We start from the raw sequence: 20,089 nt of genomic DNA, 5'->3' as shown, positions 1-20,089 counted from the left end.
TAGTAACTTCTTATGTATCTTGACATCATTATAAAGCCTATTTCACTGCATGTGGTCAACGGCAAATAAAGAATCTGAATTTTCTGTTTCTCTTGTTACGGCATTAGGTATGAGGAGACATCTATTGCTGTCAGGTGCCAGATATTTGAAGTTTGCTTGTGATATTAATTACTGTAAGAAGTTAATACAAACATTTGCCTTAATGATAGATTTAAGTGCTGCCTAGCTTTCTCAGGGAGAAAAGGAAGATACATTAGGGAAGCTTGGAAAGAAGAGAGGGACCCACCTAATGTGTGAATGAGGTGATACAGATACATTTGGTTTTCCTTGTCAGAGATACTTTAGTGGATAGAGCTTTAGCATAAAGGGATTTGGATCCTTCGACCATAGATATTGGTAGACTGGTCATGACGTATATTTTGTGGCACCAACATCTCTACTGCTATACCACGTGACTATTGGCAAAACAATGGTGGTATCCTGTTGTGCTTATGGTTGTACCGAGCATTTTGTGAAGGGAAGTAACATTAAATTTCACATGTAATTATTATTATTACAATTTAGTGGCATTTCTTGAATACTGATAAACTATTGTGTGTATCATATCCTTACCCAGAACGCCACAGTTACGTAAATTGGCGGTTTGAAGTGCTGTGTGTGTTTCCAGGCGCACATTGCAATCGTATATATTTCTTGAAATGGTAAGCTACAAAGCCGCTTTTTCTCTTTTGTATAGGTTTCCAAAGGACGAAGGGCGCAGGCAGATGTGGATGCAGGCAGTGAAACGAAAAGATTTCAAGCCTACTGCGCACACACACATCTGTTCGAAGCACTTTGAAGAATATATATATAAACAAAGATGATGTGACTTACCAAGCGAAAGCGCTGGCATGTCGATAGACACACAAACACAAACATACACACAAAATTCAAGCTTTCGCAACCAACGACTGCTGTGTCACGAAAGAGGGAAAGAGAGGAAAAGACGAAAGGATGTGGGTTTTAAGGGAGAGGGTAAGGAGTCATTCCAATCCCGGGAGCGGAAAGACTTGCCTTAGGGGAGAAATAAGGACAGGTATACACTCGCACACACACACACACACACACACACACACACACACACACACACCTCTATATATAACTGGAACAGTTCCGTCCTCCGTCACAGCGGGACCCACCTCCTCTTCCTCAAAATCACCCTCTCCAAACCTTCCAGGAATTTCTGACTTCCAGCCTTGCCTCTCAATCCTTCTTAAAAAACCTTAATCCTACTCCCAACATCACCACTGCTGAAGCCCAAGCTATCCGTGATCTGAAGGCTGACTGGTCCATCGTCATTCTTCCGGCGGACAAGGGTTCCACGACCGTGGTACTTGATTGTCGGAAGTATGTGGCTGAGGGACTGCGTCAGCTTTCAGACAACACCACGTACAAAGTTTGCCAAGGTAATCCCATTCCTGATGTCCAGGCAGAGCTTCAAGGAATCCTCAGTACTTTAGGCCCCCTACAAAACCTTTCACCTGACTCAATCAACCTCCTGACCCCACCGACACCCCGCACACCTACCTTCTACTTTCTTCCTAAAATTCTCAAACCCAATCATCCCGGCCGTCCCATTGTAGCTGGTTACCAAGCCCCCACAGAATGTATTTCTGCCTACGTAGATCAACACCTTCAACCCATTACATGCAGTCTCCCATCCTTCATCAAAGACACCAACCACTTTCTTGAACGCCTGGAATCCTTACCCAGTCTGTTACCCCCGGAAACCATCCTTGTAACCATTGATGCCACTTCTTTATACGTCCAGGGCCTCGCTGCGATGGAGCACTTCCTTTCACGCCGATCACCTGCCACCCTACCTAAAACCTCTTTCCTCATTACCTTAGCCAGCTTCATCCTGACCCACAACTTCTTCACTTTTGAAGGCTAGACATACCAACAATTAAAGGGAACAGCCATGGGTACCAGGGTGGCCCCCTCGTACGCCAACCTATTCATGGGTCGCTTAGAGGAAGCCTTCTTGGTCACCCAGGCCCTCCAACCCAAGGTTTGGTACAGATTTATTGATGACATCTTCATGATCTGGACTCACAGTGAAGAAGAACTCCAGAATTTCCTCTCCAACCTCAACTCCTTTGGTTCCATCAGATTCACCTGGTCCTACTCCAAATCCCATGCCACTTTCCTTGATGTTGACCTCCATCTGTCCAATGGCCAGCTTCACACGTCCGTCTACATCAAACCCACTAACGAGCAACAGTACCTCCATTATGACAGCTGCCACCCATTCCACATCAAACGGTCCCTTCCCTACAGCCTAGGTCTTCGTGGCAAACGAATCTGCTCCAGTCCGGAATCCCTGAACCATTACACCAACAACCTGACAACAGCTTTCACATCCCGCAACTACCCTACCGACCTGGTACAGAAGCAAATAACCAGAGCCACTTCCTCATCCCCTCAAACCCAGAACCTCCCACAGAAGAACCACAAAAGTGCCCCACTTGTGACAGGATACTTTCCAGGACTGGATCAGACTCTGAATGAATGTGGCTCTCCAGCAGGGATACGACTTCCTCAAATCCTGCCCTGAAATGAGATCCATCCTTCATGAAATCCTCCCCACTCCACCAAGAGTGTCTTTCCGCCGTCCACCTAACCTTCGTAACCTCTTAGTTCATCCCTATGAAATCCCCAAACCAACCCTCTGGCTCCTACACTTGTAACCGCCCCCGGTGTAAAACCTGTCCAATGCACCCTCCCACCACCACCTACTCCAGTCCTGTAACCCGAAAGGTGTACACGATCAAAGGCAGAGCCACGTGTGAAAGCACTCAAGTGATTTACCAACTAACCTGCCTACACTGTGAAGCTTTCTATGTAGGAATGACCAGCAACAAACTGTCCATTCGCATGAATGGACACAGGCAGACAGTGTATGGACACAGGCAGACAGTGTTTGTTGGTAATGAGGATCACCCTGTGGCTAAACATGCCTTGGTGCACAGCCAGCACATCTTGGCACAGTGTTACACCGTCCGGGTTATCTGGATACTTCCCACTAACACCAACCTGTCAGAACTCCGGAGATGGGAACTTGCCCTTCAGTATATCCTCTCTTCTCGTTATCCGCCAGGCCTCAACCTCCGCTAAATTTCAAGTTGCCGCCCCTCACACCTCACCTGTCTTTCAACAACATCTTTGCCTCTTTTCTTCCGCCTCGACTGACGTCTCTGCCCAAACTCTTTGCCTTTACAAATGTCTGCTTGTGTCTGTGTATGTGCGGATGGATATGTGTGTGTGTGCGAGTGTATACCCGTCCTTTTTTCCCCATAAGGTAAGTCTTTCCGCTCCCGGGATTGGAATGACTCCTTACCCTCTCCCTTAAAACCCACTTCCTTTCGTCTTTCCCTCTCCTTCCCTCTTTCTTGATGAGGCAACAGTTTGTTGCGAAAGCTTGAATTTTGTGTGTATGTATGTGTCTGTTTGTGTTTCTATCGACCTGCCAGCGCTTTCGTATGGTAAGTCACATCATCTTTGTTTTTAAATATATTTTTCCCGCGTGGAATGTTTCCCTCTATTATATATATATATATAATCTTTGGTCATTTACCAAAAAGCATTAAAAGCCTGACAGATAGCCAACCAGCATTTAAAATCAAACTAAAAGAATCTATGAACGGCAGCTCCTACTCAGTAGACGATTTTTTAGGTATAAATAAGTGATTGGAAGAATTGTCATGTAATGATAGGTCTTATATATATAAAAACAAAGATGATGTGACTTACCAAACGAAAGCGCTAGCACGTCGATAGACACACAAACAAACACAAACATACACACAAAATTCAAGCTTTTGCAACAAACTGTTGCCTCATCAGGAAAGAGGTGTGTATATATATATATATATATATTGTGTGTGTGTGTGTGTGTGTGTGTGTGTGTGAGAGAGAGAGAGAGAGAGAGAGAGAGAGAGAGAGAGAGAGAGATATTTATTACCAATAACCCTTCCCACTCCAAAAGCAATGGCAATGTTCATTGCTACTACATAAGAAGAAAGGATGATTTTTACTATCCTGGATTAAATCTGACTTTGGTACAAAAAGAGGTGAATTATGCTGGCATTATTTTAAAGAACAATTTGCAAAAACAAGTTAGGGGTTTGATTTCTCATCAGGGTTTAGTTTTATTTTGTACTTCCCAGTTACAAAACATATGAATATCAGAGACAAATACTGAATACCATTTGCAAAAAGGTAGTTGTATGGCCTATGTTAGTTTCCAGATAATAAACTGTAATGTATGGGATAAATAATATGCTGCTACAAAAATCTTTGGTCATTTACCAAAAAGCATTAAAAGCCTGACAGATAGCCAACCAGCATTTAAAATCAAACTAAAAGAATCTATGAATGACAGCTCCTACTCAGTAGACGATTTTTTAGGTATAAATAAGTGATTGGAAGAATTGTCATGTAATGATAGGTCTACATTTCATTAAACTGACACTGTGAAGTATCGTATTCATGATCTATGGAACAAGTATTCATGTAAGTAGGTACTGATTTTGTAGATATCTTATTTTATACATCTATGAAACAAACTGTTTAAACCAAAAAAGAGCTTTCAAATGAAACTGCTTTACGTTTTGTGAGTGAACGACACAATTGAGTTCGTTACATTCGATGTGAACACGTGTGTTTACGTTACAGGTTTCGTTGTTTATGCCGGTTTATGAAGTCTATAACACTTTCTACAACCAAGGCACTAAAACACACAACGCAATATTTACATTTTATGCAGTGCATAACGTGTATTGTTAGTAGAGAATGCATCTCATAATTGGTAACACTGAAATATTCGCGGCGAATATATTGCCGAACATCGAAAGTGTTTCAGCAGTTCACAAAGTTCATCGTGAAGTAATGGCTATAAAACTAAATTTGTACAGTGGTTTCGCAATAATTTATCACTTCTAGCTGTGTTTACATTAGCTACATTTAATATGGTGAAGTTAGCAGGAAATCCACTGAGAAATACTGGAAGTGAAATCAGGAATCAGAATCCTGCGTTGAACTCCCGCCGACGTTCTGCCAACAGTCTCGTGATTCTATGTTGCAGCCATGCCAGATGTATAGCCGCTGCACTGCTTGCCCAGTCTATTAGTATCTATGGTCGAAGTTTGGATCCTACATAGGTACCATATGCTTTTTTTTGTTAGTTTCTTTTGTTTAGTTATTATCACATATTACTTTGTATATGCAAGGTTGCATACTAGTCTTAAAAGACTGGTTTGTTCATTTGGCCCTAGAATGAGTCATTTTTATCATATTATAGGTTATGAAGCAAGTCTGGAGTACACCAAGAATATTATGAACTGTGGTGAAGAAATTTGTGAAATGAGATAGCATTTGTTTCTTCACTTAGTGAAGCACCTACTCAGAATGATATTTTAAGGATAGTCTGGCATATTGCTACAAATCCCATGTAATTGATTGGCAAACATAGGTGATGAATGGTTGAAGGTGATTATGTTTAGCCATTTCCCTTTCTGTCCACTTACCAGTATGTGTAGTATGAAGATTATATTCCTGGCAACCACAGACAAGTGCAGTAGAGCTCCATCATTTCAAAGGTGTGTGTGTGTGTGTGTGTGTGTGTGTGTGTGTGTGTGTGGAGGGGGGTGGTGGAGGGGGAGGGAGGGGCAGCACAGTTTTTTTTTTGCATGAAATGGATATATGAATTCTGTTAATTCAGCTATGTGATTTCTTTTGAATTAACTCATACCAGTCCTCTTTTTATCTATCTTGTGTGTCAGGTATATGATGCTATTATAATTTTTTTGAGCTCATCCCCTTTAGAATTATAAAATCATGCCATAATAGATGCATTCTTTTGTGTAGGTACTGAGGGGGATCAATTAATCCCATCTGTATTTGATTTGTGTGCCAGCTTTCAATTTGCAATTGCACTTCATCTCTGCAGAAGGGTGCAAAGAGCTATGGAATTTGTGGAGCAAAATGACTTGTTACCACTCAATAATCGAACTCTGGTAAGATAAATTCTAAGCTCTTCTTATATATTCTTTGCATTTCATTTATTGATCTGTTTATAGAAAGTGTAAAAATTACCAGTTTATAACCATGCTATCTCTGCCGTCTTTGTAGTACAGATTATTTGTTACTTAGTCTCTCTCTCTCTCTGTCATCTGTTTCTGGAGTTCTCATAAGTCTTCATGTTCAGATATTGTTAAACTGAATATTGCACTAGAATAATTTTGGACTGCTTTGTCAAATGAGCACTTAAAATGCCACTTCTAAAAACCATTTTGTTTGTAATGAGAAGCAAGTCAGTGTTTTCCATTCATCTTGGACATCACATAAAACATCTGATGATCAGTATTTATTTGAGATGAATACATCTGCACCACAAAAAACTAAATTGCAACTGTCTGGAAAAACAATGGAGAAAATGCCCATGATGACTCTTAGGAGAGACATCCAGTGTATGGAATTCTATCCTTTTCATTATTTACTATTCATGAAGAAGAGGCTAATGTATAACCACTTACAGTTAAATTCTCTATTTCTATAATTACACAGTGTTCAGACAGCTGCAGCACAAATCTGTGCAAGTCTTAAAAACAAACAATAAGCTCATCTACCTTACGTATGAATCTCCTGATGTTCTGTTGAATTCAGTTAGGGTTATCTCTTAGTAATTTCATATCCAATTTGTAGCAGCTGTCTGTCACTGTAACTTCTTTTAAAACACTCTACCTCAAAACTGACAACAATCAAAATCCGATGTTTCTCTGATATCAGTAGATGCATGGGTCCTGTTTGTGCCCTGGGTATACAAAAATAATGTGGGAGATAGTGGATGGAAATTTCTCAAAAGGTTTAAAATTAAGTTGTTCACTGTAAGAATAAATTTGTCAGGGATAATGTGAAGTGGATGATTAGAGCTAAAAGTATAAGCTAGTGTGATGTGAAGTGATGGTCTGTCTAAGCAGGGAAATAGTAGTATACAGTTTGTTAAGGAGGAAAAAGCAATTAAAAATTGTAGGTAGTGTATAATATCAGTATCGCTGTACTCCGAACATGATTATTTGTCTTTTTCCCCATCTCTTAAATGGTTCAAATGGCTCTGAGCACTATGGGACTTAACATCTGAGGTCATCAGTCCCTTAGAACTTAGAACTACTTAAACCTAACTAACCTAAGGACATCGCACACATCCATGCCCGAGGCAGGATTCGAACCTGCGACCATAGTGGTTGCGTGGTTCCAGACTGAAGTGCCTAGAACCACTCGGCCACACCAGCCGGCCCCCTCTCTTAAATATTTATGATTTTTTGTGCAGCCTTTTCCCTTGCTGTTGTTTGTAATATCATAAGCACTCGTATTTATTTTGCTGATTGACGGGTAATAAGGGTGCTTTTCATTCTTCACTGTTTGCGACTCAGCAGTTAATTAACAAAATAAAAGTTCATTTCTGTGTGCTCTATTTGTTGATTGTTGATGTCATCTGAGTTCCCATATAAGATGAATATTTTCTATTGAAAAGCTTTTGGGTTTACAGATAAGTGCCAACTTTGAAATTTCATCACTTTCTGTTGAATGATGCTACAGAATTCTTTCTTTTTCTGCTGGTGGACTTTCACGATGTTGTATGATCTATTGTTATAGGTTGTGTCTGGAGGTGTTGCTTGTAACAGATTCATAGCTAAAATGTTACAAGTGGTTTGCAATGAGAAGTCTTATCAACTAGCTATCCCCCCACCAAAGCTGTGTACAGACAATGGCATTATGATTGCATGGAATGGCATGGAACGGTGGCTCACTAATGCTGGCATTGTCAATGATCTGGAGTCTGTCAATATTGAAGCAAAGTAAGCTGGACATAATTAAATTATTTTTTTGTAAACAGTAGCATCATCTGTGATGTGCTCTGTTATTACATCAAATATTTATGCTGAGGTATTTAGCTGCTTTAGTTTGTAAGAAAGTTTTACAGCTCTGTTTATAAATAAAACTAGCTGTACCCAGACATGCAATGCTGGGGCTCAGTCTGGTTAAATGAAAAACAACATATTTTTCTAATATGTATGGGATTTTGGATATACACCCTAATCTCCTTCTTACCCATCTCTGCCCATCGCCTCCTCTTCCTCTCTCTGTCCATTGCCTCCCACCTCCCCACCCATCTCTCTCTATCTCTTGTCCCCTCTGTCTAGGCACCTCCTCCTTTCCACTCTGTATGTCCATTTCCTCCTACCCCTCTGTCCATTTCTCTGCCCCCTGGCTCCCATTGCCTTGTTTATTGTTGTCGCAAATTCAAACTCTGTAGCAGTATTTGAATCATAAGCTGGCAAGCCAGAAATACAACTTTTTTGTTTTCTGTGAAAACCATCTGTGAGGAAGAAATCAAAGCAACACATTGTTGTGTATACAATTTATGTTTAAAAAACATACATAATCAGAAAGAATATACATGGGAGAAGCAATTTGTCTAATAGTTTAAATGCCCCACTATTGTACCGTGTTTAAAACTGCCTGTGACGAAGGAAACAAAATTGCACATATTTACAGCAGAGAATTTTATTTCTTGCAGTCGGTTTTATTAGAAAACCTGTATATTGTTGTTCAAAAAATATGTAGCCTATGTCCATCTGATATTCAGTAGAGTATCTTTTAAAATTTTTATTAAATCTGCCAAGAACTTTTCAAAATGTATGCGGGGTGGTCCATTGATTGTGACCGCGCCAAATATCTCACATAATAAGTGTCAAACCAAAAAAACTACAAATAACAAAACTTGTCTAGCTTGAAGGGGGAAACCAGATGGCGCTAGGGTTGGCCCACTAGATGGCACTGCCATAGGTCAAACGGATATCAACTGCGTTTTTTAAATAGGAACCCCCATTTTTTATTACATATTCATGTAGTACGTAAAGAAATATGAATGTTTTAGTTGGACCACTTTTTTTGCTTTGTGATAGATGGCGCTGTAATAGTCACAAACATATGGCTCACAATTTTAGACGAACAGTTGGTAACAGGTAGGTTTTTTAAATAAAAATACGGAAGTAGATAAGTTTGAACATTAGCAGCTATGTTCAAAGTTTTATTTCGGTTGTTCCAATGTGATGCATGTACCTTTGTGAACTTATCATTTCTGAGAATGCATGCTCTTACAGTGTGATTACCTGTAAATACCACATTAATGCAATAAATGCTCAAAATGATGTCCGTCAACCTCAATGCATTTTGCAATACGTGTAACGACATTCCTCTCAACAGCGAGTAGTTCGCCTTCCGTAATGTTCGCACATGCATTGACAATGCTCTGATGCACATTGTCAGGTGTTGTCGGTGGATCATGATAGCAAATATCCTTCAACTTTCCCCACAGAAAGAAATCTGGGGATGTCAGATCCAGTGAATGTGCGGGCCAGGGTATGGTACTTCGATGACCAATCCACCTGTCATGAAATATGCTATTCAGTACCGCTTCAACCACACGTGAGCTATGTGCCAGACATCCATCATGTTGGAAGTACATCGCCATTCTGTCATGCAGTGAAACATCTTGTAGTAACGTCGGTAGAACATTACGTAGGAAATCAGCATACATTGCACCATTTAGATTGCCATCGATAAAATGGGGGCTAATTATCCTTCTTCCCATAATTCCACACCATACATTAACCTGACATAATCACTGATGCTCCACTTGTTGCAGCCATCGTGGAGTTTCCGTTGCCCAATAGTGCATATTATGGTGGTTTATGTTAACTCTGTTGGTGAATGATGCTTTGTCGCTAAATAGGATGCATGCAAAAAATCTGTCATCGTCCCGTAATTTCTCTTGTGCCCAGTGGCAGAACTGTACACGATGTTCAAACTCATCGCCATGCAATTCCTGGTGCATAGAAATATGGTATGGGTGCAATTGTTGTTGATGTAGCATTCTCAACACCGATGATTTTGAGATTCCCAATTCTCGCACAATTAGTATGCTACTGATGTGCGGATTAGCCGCGACAGCAGCTAAAACACCTACTTGGGCATCATCACTTGTTGCAGGTCGTGGTTGACATTTCACATGTGACTGAACACTTCCTGTTTCCTTAAATAATGCAACTATCCGGTGAAAGCTCCTGACACTTGGATGATGTCATCCAGGATACCGAGCAGCATACGTAGCACATGCCCGTTGGGCATTTTGATGACAATAGCCATACATCAATACGATATTGACCTTTTCCGCAGTTGGTAAACAGTCCATTTTAACACGGGTAATGTATCATGAAGCAAATACCGTCCGCACTGACGGAATGTTATGTGATACTATATACTTATACATTTGTGACTATTACAGCACCATCTATCACGAAGCGAAAAAAGTGGTCCAACTAAAACATTCATATTTCCTTACGTACTACAAGAATATGTAATAAAAATGGGGGTTCCTAATTAAAAAAATACAGTTGATATCTGTTTGACCTATGGCAGCGCCATCTAGCGGGCCAACCATAGCGTCATCTGGTATCTCCCTTCAAGCTAGATGAGTTTGTTCTTTGCAGTTTTTTGGTTTGATGCTTATTTCATGAAATATCTGGCCCGGTCACAATCAATGGACCACCCTGTACATTTGTCCAAACATTTTTTAGAGTAATGTGATAAAACTTGAAGTAAATCAGTCAAGTTCTTGAGGTATTCGGTTAAAATGTATAAAAACAAAGATGACGTGACTTACCAAACGAAAGCGCTGTTGCCTATGTATGTGCGGATGGATATGAGTGTGTGTGCGAGTGTATACCTGTCCTTTTTTCCCCCTAAGGTAAGTCTTTCCGCTCCCGGGATTGGAATGACTCATATATATATATATATATATATATATATATATATATATATATATAAAAAAAACAAAGATGAGGTGACTTACCGAACAAAAGCGCTGGCAGGTCGATAGACACACAAACATACACACAAAATTCAAGCTTTCGCAACAAACTGTTGCCTCATCAGGAAAGAGGGAAGGAGAGGGGAAGACGAAAGGAAGTGGGTTTTAAGGGAGAGGGTAAGGAGTCATTCCAATCCCGGGAGCGGAAAGACTTACCTTAGGGGGAAAAAAGGACAGGTATACACTCGCACACACGCACATATCCATCCACACATACAGACACAAGCAGACATATTTAAATATGTCTGCTTGTGTCTGTATGTGTGGATGGATATGTGCGTGTGTGCGAGTGTATACCTGTCCTTTTTTCCCCCTAAGGTAAGTCTTTCCGCTCCCGGGATTGGAATGACTCCTTACCCTCTCCCTTAAAACCCACTTCCTTTTGTCTTCCCCTCTCCTTCCCTCTTTCCTGATGAGGCAACAGTTTGTTGCGAAAGCTTGAATTTTGTGTGTATGTTTGTGTGTCTATCGACCTGCCAGCGCTTTTGTTCGGTAAGTCACCTCATCTTTGTTTTTATATATAATTTTTCCCACGTGGAATGTTTCCTTCCATTATATATATATATATATATATATATATATATATATATATATCCTCCATGAACCATGGACCTTGCTGTTGGTGGGGAGGCTTGTGTGCTTCAGTGATACAGATAACCGTACCGTAGATGCAACCACGACGGAGGGGTATCTGTTGAGAGGCCAGACCAACATGTGGTTCCTGAAGAGGGGCAGCAGCCTTTTCAGTAGTTGCAGGGGCAACAGTCTGGATGATTGACTGATCTGGCCTTGTAACACTAACCAAAACGGCCTTGCTGTGCTGGTACTGCGAACGGCTGAAAGCAAGGGGAAACTACAGCCGTAATTTTTTCCAAGGGCATGCAGATTTACTGTATGGTTAGATGATGATGGCATCCTCTTGGGTAAAATATTCCGGAGGTAAAATAGTCCCCCATTCGGATCTCCGGGTGGGGACTACTCAAGAGGACGTCGTTATCAGGAGAAAGAAATTTGGCGTTCTACGGATCGGAGCATGGAATGTCAGATCCCTGAATCGGGCAGGTAGGTTAGAAAATTTAAAAAGGGAAATGGATAGGAAGTTAGATATAGTGGGAATCAGTGAAGTTCGGTGGCAGGAGGAACAAGACTTTTGGTCAGGCGAATGCAGGGTTATAAATACAAAATCAAATAGGGGTAATGCAGGAGTAGGTTTAATAATGAATAAAAAAATAGGAGTGCGGGTAAACTACTACAAACAGCATAGTGAACGCATTATTGTGGCCAAGATAGAGACGAAGCCCACGCCTACTACAGTAGTACAAGTACTGCAGATGAAGAAGAAATTGAAGAAATGTATGATGAAATAAAAGAAATTATTCAGATAGTGAAGGGAGACGAAAATTTAATAGTCGTGGGTGACAGGAATTCGGTAGTAGGAAAAGGGAGAGAAGGAAACATAGTAGGTGAATGTGGATTGGGGGGAAGAAATGAAAGAGGAAGCCGCCTGGCAGAATTTTGCACAGAGCACAACTTAATCATAGCTAACACCTGGTTCAAGAATCATAAAAGAAGGTTGTATACATGGAAGAACCCTGGAGATACTGACAGGTTTCAGATATATTATATAATGGTAAGACAGAGATTTAGGAACCAGGTTTTAAATTGTAAGACATTTCCAGGGGCAGATGTGGACTCTGGCCACAATCCATTGGTTATGAACTGCAGATTAAAATTGAAGAAACTTCAAAAAGGCGGGAATTTAAGGAGATGGGACCTGGATAAACTGACTAAACCAGAGGTTGTACAGAGTTCCAGGGAGAGCATAAGGGAACAATTGACAGCAGTGGGGGAAAGAAGTACAGTAGAAGAAGAATGGGTAGCTCTGAGGGATGAAGTAGTGAAGGCAGCAGAGGATCAAGTAGGTAAAAAGACGAGGGCTCGTAGAAATCCTTGGGTAACAGAAGAGATACTGAATTTAATTGATGAAAGAAGAAAATATAAAAATGCAGTAAATGAAGCAGGCAAAAAGGAATACAAACGTCTCAAAAATGAGATCGACAGGAAGTGCAGAATGGCTAAGCAGGGATGGCTAGAGGAAAAATGTAAGGATGTAGAGGCTTATCTCACGAGGGGTAAGATAGATACTGCCTACAGGAAAATTACAGAGATCTTTGGAAAAAAGAGAACCACTTGCATGAATATCAAGAGCTCAGATGGAAATGCAGTTCTAAGCAAAGAAGGGAAAGCAGAAAGGTGGAAGGAGTATATAGAGGGTCTATACAGGGGCGATGTTCTTGAGGACAATATTATGGAAACGGAAGAGGATGTAGATGAAGATGGAATGGGAGATATGATACTGCATGAAGAGTTTGACAGAGCACTGAAAGACCTAAGGCGAAACAAGGCCCCGGGAGTAGACAACATCTACATAAACAATTTTTAGAAAATAATGGAAGGCCTGAAAGTAACAACTCGCAATACTTTTGAGGTGGTGTATTGACAGGCACATAAACAAGACTAGAATGTCGCTAGCATTTAGACAGTCCTTCTTCAGAGATAACTGAATGAACAAACACATGCACCCATGCACGCACAGGTGCCCACCCCCCCCCCCCCCCCCTCCCTGCCGCCTGCCGCCCACTGTCCCCTGTCCCCCCACACCCACACAAAGCTACATTGTCCAGTTGTGAAGGTGTATTTGTGTTTATTTTCTCTATTAGCACTGAACATTGATTTATCTGTAAGCTACCAGTGTTATCAGTCTTGTTTACTTGCCTGTAGGTGAAATAATGTCTCAACTATAGAGTGAGCTACTACTATTACTCTTTCCACTGTTTATATTTTACCAAGGGCTTCCCATTACTATTTACAGAAGTTTATCTTAATATGAATATATAGGAAAGCCCTGTCTGAGTGTAATGAAAATTTGGTAGCTTTCGAAAGAAACACTTTGACGAGTTACAGGAGACACACACACACACACACACACACACACACACACACACCTGTCCACCAAAATTGCATGAAAATTAGCAAAGTTTTCATTCTCTTTTGTGTATGTCTCCTGACAACTCAACGCCTCTGCTGTTCGGTGTGTGGACTCTTTTACTCCTTAATTTTTACATCTATCTTATTACAGTCAACATTGTAATTAATAGGCTGCTCTCAGGCAGAGTGGTAGAGGACATATTTGTACATATAGTTTACAGGATAGTATTGCGTGCACAGTTATTTTAGATTTGAAGCAAACTGCAACTTAAAGAATTGAGCTGTATTGTTGTAAAGCCATCTGGCACTTATGACCTATTTACAGCATTAATTTTAAGCAGCTTGTCATATTGTTGCACACATGTGTAACTGTAAGAAAATATAATGCCATACCAATTTTTCTAATTTATTTTTATTGAACACACATTGCTGGAGCCATCATCTAATTTCACTAAACCTCAATAAAGTAAAACAAATCTGCATTACATTTCTTCTACAATTACCAAAATGACACACAAATTTGCTCATAAATAATTGTTGTTATAAGACTAATGTGCCCTTTCTCACTAAGCTCACTGTACAAAATTTAGATCCAGCATCTCTCTTAGACCTGCAGTTAATTCACTATTAGCTTTGCTTCTCCTAATTCATGGCATTTTATTATAACTGTTATTTTTTCATTTTACAAAATACAATCAAAATAATAAAAAATTGCCTGATATTTTGCATATGAGACAAATATAATTTTCAAGACACCAGCAGAAACAGCATATTGTTAGTATTACATTACCAGTAAGTACATACACTAAATTAACATCTTACATTTTGGTGGCACTTGAAATAGAATAAAAGGACAAGTATTAGTTTTTAATACAGATAAGTCTTGCTAAATAGCTCAGTTTGTGTTTCATTTGGAAAATCTTGTTTAAGGCTCAGCAAGGCCCAGTTCATGTAGCTACCCAAAGATGATTCTAAAACAGTATTACAGCTGTTAGAATCATATGTTAATCATATGACAAATGCAATTAAATAGAAATCAAGTTGAAACTAATGAAAGCAACATAAGAAATGGAAAGTAACCTAACAAAAGCTAGACTGGCCCCCCAAGGAACAACTAAATGTCGAAAGCAGATGGAGACATCTGAAGAACAGAATCCGAAAGCAACTTCAAAATTTTAGGAAAAAGAAAAGCCATAACAAAATCTGGTTTAACATAAAATGCTGTAAAGGAGGAACTAATGAATTTGAGAAAGGAACAGTATTATGCTGAAGGAAATATGCAATAAAATTTGCCAGGGAACACAGAGAACTGGGAAAGACAGCAAACTGTAAGATAAGAGGAAAGGGAACCCTATAGCAATTTGATAAGACAGTCAGAGAATGATTTTAGGCATCACAGAACAGGCAGATGTATCAAACTATTTTTAAAAAATCTTTTGGAAAACTCACTAAAAAGGGAACAGTTTACTAAGAATGAACATGAGAAAATGCAGACCAACAAGAATGACAGGCAAAACCATGGAAGATATACTTTTCACAAGTACTCATCTGTAATGATCATGTCTTCATTTAAATTTGAAGAATCTGATACAATTGATGTACAAATCACTACCCCATAAATACAACAGACAATGAAAAAATTAAAGAATAACAAAGCTTGTGGTGAAGACCACATATATGCTGAGCTATTAAAAATTGAGGACAGATAACGAACTGGGACTACAATCCTTAATGGAAACAATACTGATGACAGAAATCATACCTGAGGACTGGGATTTGGTAGTTGTGTGCCCCATTTTTAAGGATACAGGGTATTTATAAATGGTGGAAAAATCGAAATTTTTATGACTTTATTAAATTCTATAGTCTTTCCTGTTCACATTGATGTATACGTTATAGGGTTTCAAATGAAAAATGATCTGTATATACAAAATTTTAAAGTTACGGTCATGTATGCCGCCATGCCCCCTTTTTTTCTGTTACAGAAACCAGTATTATTTTGAAAAGAACTGTGAACTTTCTGTTCCCAGCAATTATATGTATGATACATTGTATATGTTGGTAACAGTGCAGGTTTCTAGTGTCTGTAAATTATTATCTTTGCTAGTCTTTAATTTTGTTTTGCTGAAGCAGTTTGTTCATATGTAACTGAATGTTTGTTGCCCAAGTGCTACATATGTTTGTGGAAGTACATATCCTTAGTGTGAAATAACTACAAACTATGCCACGCATCAAGAAATTCAATAAAAGTAAATTCCGTGGTAACCAGTTCACAAACAAAGCAAGCCACACTGTTGAAAGTAACCTATGTATCAGTTCTTCAGGGATAAGCCCTACATGGCACGCCTCCTGATGATTCAAATTTTTGTGTTAACAATGATGCTGTTTGTAGTGGATTTGTTGTTGTTGATGTGGGCATTTTATCTTCTTTGATAAAGGAAGTGGTGAAGTGTGAACAATGTGATGGTGTAGACTGTCTGGAAATAACTGAACAACGAAGTAGCAGGAAGGGTTTAGCATCAAAGTTAGTCGTTCTGTGTGGATTGTGCAATAAATCTAGCTCAATAATGACTTCAAACATTGTGCATAATTCATATGATTTGAATCTGAAGTTAGTGTATGCAGTGCGTGCAATAGGAAAAGGAAAAAAGGCTGCTCAAATGTTTTGTGGTTTGATGGACCTTCCCTTCTCCTTCCAGTAGGTTCAGCAAGTACATAAAAAATACTTTTAGCTGCCTTGACAGTTGTGTCTCAAGCATCTATGAAACGTTCAGTAGAAGAAACTGTAAATATTAGTGGAACCAGGGACATTGCTGTTGCCCTTGATGGGACATGGCAATGTCGAGGACATCGTTCCTTGAATGATGTTGTAAGTGCTGCTTCTCTGGAAAATGGAAAAGTTGTTGATGTTGAGTGCTTATCTAAGTACTGCCACACCTGTCATGGTAACACTGAAGGACATATTGAACATCAGTGTTCTAAAAATTATGATGGCTACAGTGGAGGTATGGAGTGTGATGGAGCTCTACAAACATTTCAGAGGTCGGTGCCCGTTTATAACGTTAGATATATGAAGTACCTAGGCAATGGCTCTCTAAAGCTTTCAATAACATTAATGAGCTCAATGTTTATGGTGATACCTTGGTAACAAAACTAGGGTGTTGTGGACATATGCAAAAGAGGATGGGTGCTACACTGAGGAAGCTACGAAGAGAAATGAAAGGAGAGTTGCTATCTGGTGGAAAATCTCTGTCTGGCCGAGGCAGACAGACAGAAACTGAAATAGACCTTCTTCAGAGTTATTATGGACTGGCCATTAGACGAACTGCACCTCTGAATGATGATGTTACCACAGTGAGAAAAGCTGTATGGGCCACCTACTTTCATAAGTTGTCCACAGATGACCATCCTGTTCACAGACTTTGCCCTAAAGGAGCAGATTCTTGGTGTGGTTACCAAAAAGCAAAAGAAAGTAGTCAAATAATACAAGCATAAGTATTCTCTTCCTGAGCCTGTTATGAATGAAATAAAACCAATTTTTGGAGACCTGAGTGATCCTGTTTGCTTAGTAAATGTCTTCATGGTCGCACTCAGAATACAAATGAAAGTTTCAACCATTGTCTATGGGAATGATCACCCAAGACTAAGCACATTAGAAGTTGGTGTATTAGATGCAGTGATACGTTTTAACGATGGAGTGATAGGAAGGTCCTGAGAAATTTGGGCATAAAATGTGGCTCTGATGTGGAAGATCAATTGCTTGTGTGTGACAGACAGTGGGAGCATGAAGCTGCAAGATTCGCTCTTCATGTTACCAAAGAACCAAGAAGTGCTAAAAGCAATGCGAAGAGGAAGCTTGAAGGTGAAGAAATGCTGCAGGATGAAGACTATGCTTGAGGAATGTTCTGAGGCACAGTTTAATTGGACTCATATCTTCATTTGCAGTTTCCTGCAAGTTGTATTTTTCAGAATTCAGCTACAAATATTTCCTAAAGTTTATAAAGCATTGCCCTGATTTTTTTCTGTAACTTGCAATAGTCCATACTTATGTAGTAGACCTAAGCTTTATTGCAGAATCAAAAAATTATAGAAAAAATAACATTTTTATTAGAAAAAAAATTATAAAAATTAAAATGTAAGAGGTGATATTTTTTTATCCTTGTAATATACATAACAGGTGGAATTAAACAGGTCTAGTACCTCAGCCATGATGTCACGCATATCTGGTAAAAATTTGGTCTCCTTCAAATGTATAACTTTGGATTAAATGGTACCTCAATTTGAGGAAGCATTTTGGGAAAAAATTGCACCAATTTCTTTGCAATTTTTTAATAACCCTAAGAAAGTTCAAAAATATTCAGAATACTTCTAATTTGTTTAGTATGTGTGCTGCATTACCTGATACCAACAAAAAATCTGTAAAACGTATGTATTATAAACAGTGCCTGAAAGAAATAGGTGTTAATTTTTACAAAATATTGAGCCAGAAAAGTACCTCGTATCCTTAAGAGAAGTGATTCCCATGTGTGCAATAACTACAGAAGAATTTCTGTACTTGTTATCATTTATAAAATTACCTCGATCTCTTGTGATATCTCTTCCATTGACAGCAGGACAATGGTTTCCAGTACTGCTATATTGTTACTATTGGACTAATTTGCACATGTCATATCCTTGAAGTTCTCTTTAAAGGCTCTTTTCAGTGCCACACAGAAAAGTGTATAGTTCCGGAAAAAAAGGTCTAAATCATGATGTTAAAAATCACTTTCATACATCAGAAAAATCACCACATTACCTATATTACAGAATGGCTATACCGCTCCATGGTTCATCGTTCACAGTCCTTGTTGCAGGTTGCCTATCTAATGACTTCCAGGGGCAACAAAAATTTGGTTTCCAATGTTTCATGTTATTATTGAGTGAATTAAAAATTTAAAATGCTGTCAGTATCTTCTCATTAAGAGCTGTAGTCTTATGTTAAAGGTTTAATGCAATAAGACAGATATTAGTCAGAAACTGTGTGTATCTGTCTTGAAGCAATGTAACTCACCACTTGAAAATATCCAGATTATATTTATTAAGTATTTGAGAGCAAGAGCACTTAGTGACTTGCAACAAACTTTACACATAATTTCAAACCTTTATGAGGCTACTTCTCACTAACAGCCCTACAAAATGATGAAAGGAAAAATGTTTATTGATTACTACATTTTCACCATTTGCGGAGTAAAAATGCTGCATCAGGCTTGACATTTTAATTCATCACTTTTTTATTGCTAATGCTATTTGCAACATATTTTGCAAACAAGCATTCATATACACTACTGAATGTACCCGCAAAATTATAACATGGTGTGACAATGCAACCCACTACTCGAAAATATCCAGATTATATTTATTCAGTATTTTAGAACAAGAGCACTTAGTGACTTGCAAACAGATCGGGAGATATGATGTCATAAACATTGAGATGCATGAAAAACTAGATCTTGCTTAAAATGGAATTTCCAATTAACAGACTATACTCATCCAGCATTTGATAATTAGAGCACTTAGCATCGTCCAATAAACTTTTAACATAATTTCAAACCTTTTCTAAATGTTTATCAGTTACATCCTTAGTGTCAAATATTTGACACATTTACTCATTTGTTAAGTAATCAGAAGTCTGAAGCTGTTTTGTACATGGGAGGTTTATTTCTTAAGGAATTGCTATAACTTAGCATAAAACATACCTTGATACATTTTATCATTCTAGACATACACCTGTATGTAGCTTGTGCCCTATACTCTGGTGGAGGAAAGTGTAATCTTTAATGTCATTTAAAATGATGCCACAAAAATTATAATAATGATGAGGGGATGAAAAAAACATGACTCACAGTACAAAAAGGAATTTATGTACATAAAAACTTCAGAATGGCACATACTATATGTCTGTGTCAACAAATGCAATTCAGCAGTGTAAAAATTTTGTATATCTACAAAGAAATTATGCAGCAAAAATGTATTTAGAAATAGGTTTTCTTGTTTTTTGAGGTAGATTGAATTCATACTACCAAGAATTTTATGCTTCTTTCAATGATAAAATTGTTTGTGGAGATGGAAAATAGTCAATTGTGTAGT

General features: G+C 38.8%; 1 protein-coding gene across 2 annotated transcripts in view; it reads left to right on the top strand.

Annotated features, from left to right (window-relative positions):
• LOC124594979 (probable tRNA N6-adenosine threonylcarbamoyltransferase, mitochondrial) overlaps window positions 1-20,089 on the top strand; it is a 99,128-nt gene that overhangs the window by 76,711 nt on the left and 2,328 nt on the right. Inside the window, exons 6-7 of one of the 2 annotated variants that reach the window (XM_047133508.1) lie at window positions 5,908-6,056; window positions 7,696-7,898. In XM_047133508.1, coding sequence (XP_046989464.1) covers window positions 5,908-6,056; window positions 7,696-7,898 — 352 coding nt within the window. Of the gene's footprint in view, window positions 1-5,889; window positions 6,057-7,695; window positions 7,899-20,089 lie in introns of both variants that reach the window. The other variant, XM_047133507.1, reaches the window with a different exon arrangement.

Source organism: Schistocerca americana, chromosome 2 (assembly GCF_021461395.2).
Source record: "Schistocerca americana isolate TAMUIC-IGC-003095 chromosome 2, iqSchAmer2.1, whole genome shotgun sequence".
NCBI lineage: Eukaryota > Metazoa > Arthropoda > Insecta > Orthoptera > Acrididae > Schistocerca > Schistocerca americana.
The sequence above is the reverse complement of the archived record's forward strand: the minus strand, read 5'-3'. Positions and strand labels throughout refer to the sequence as shown.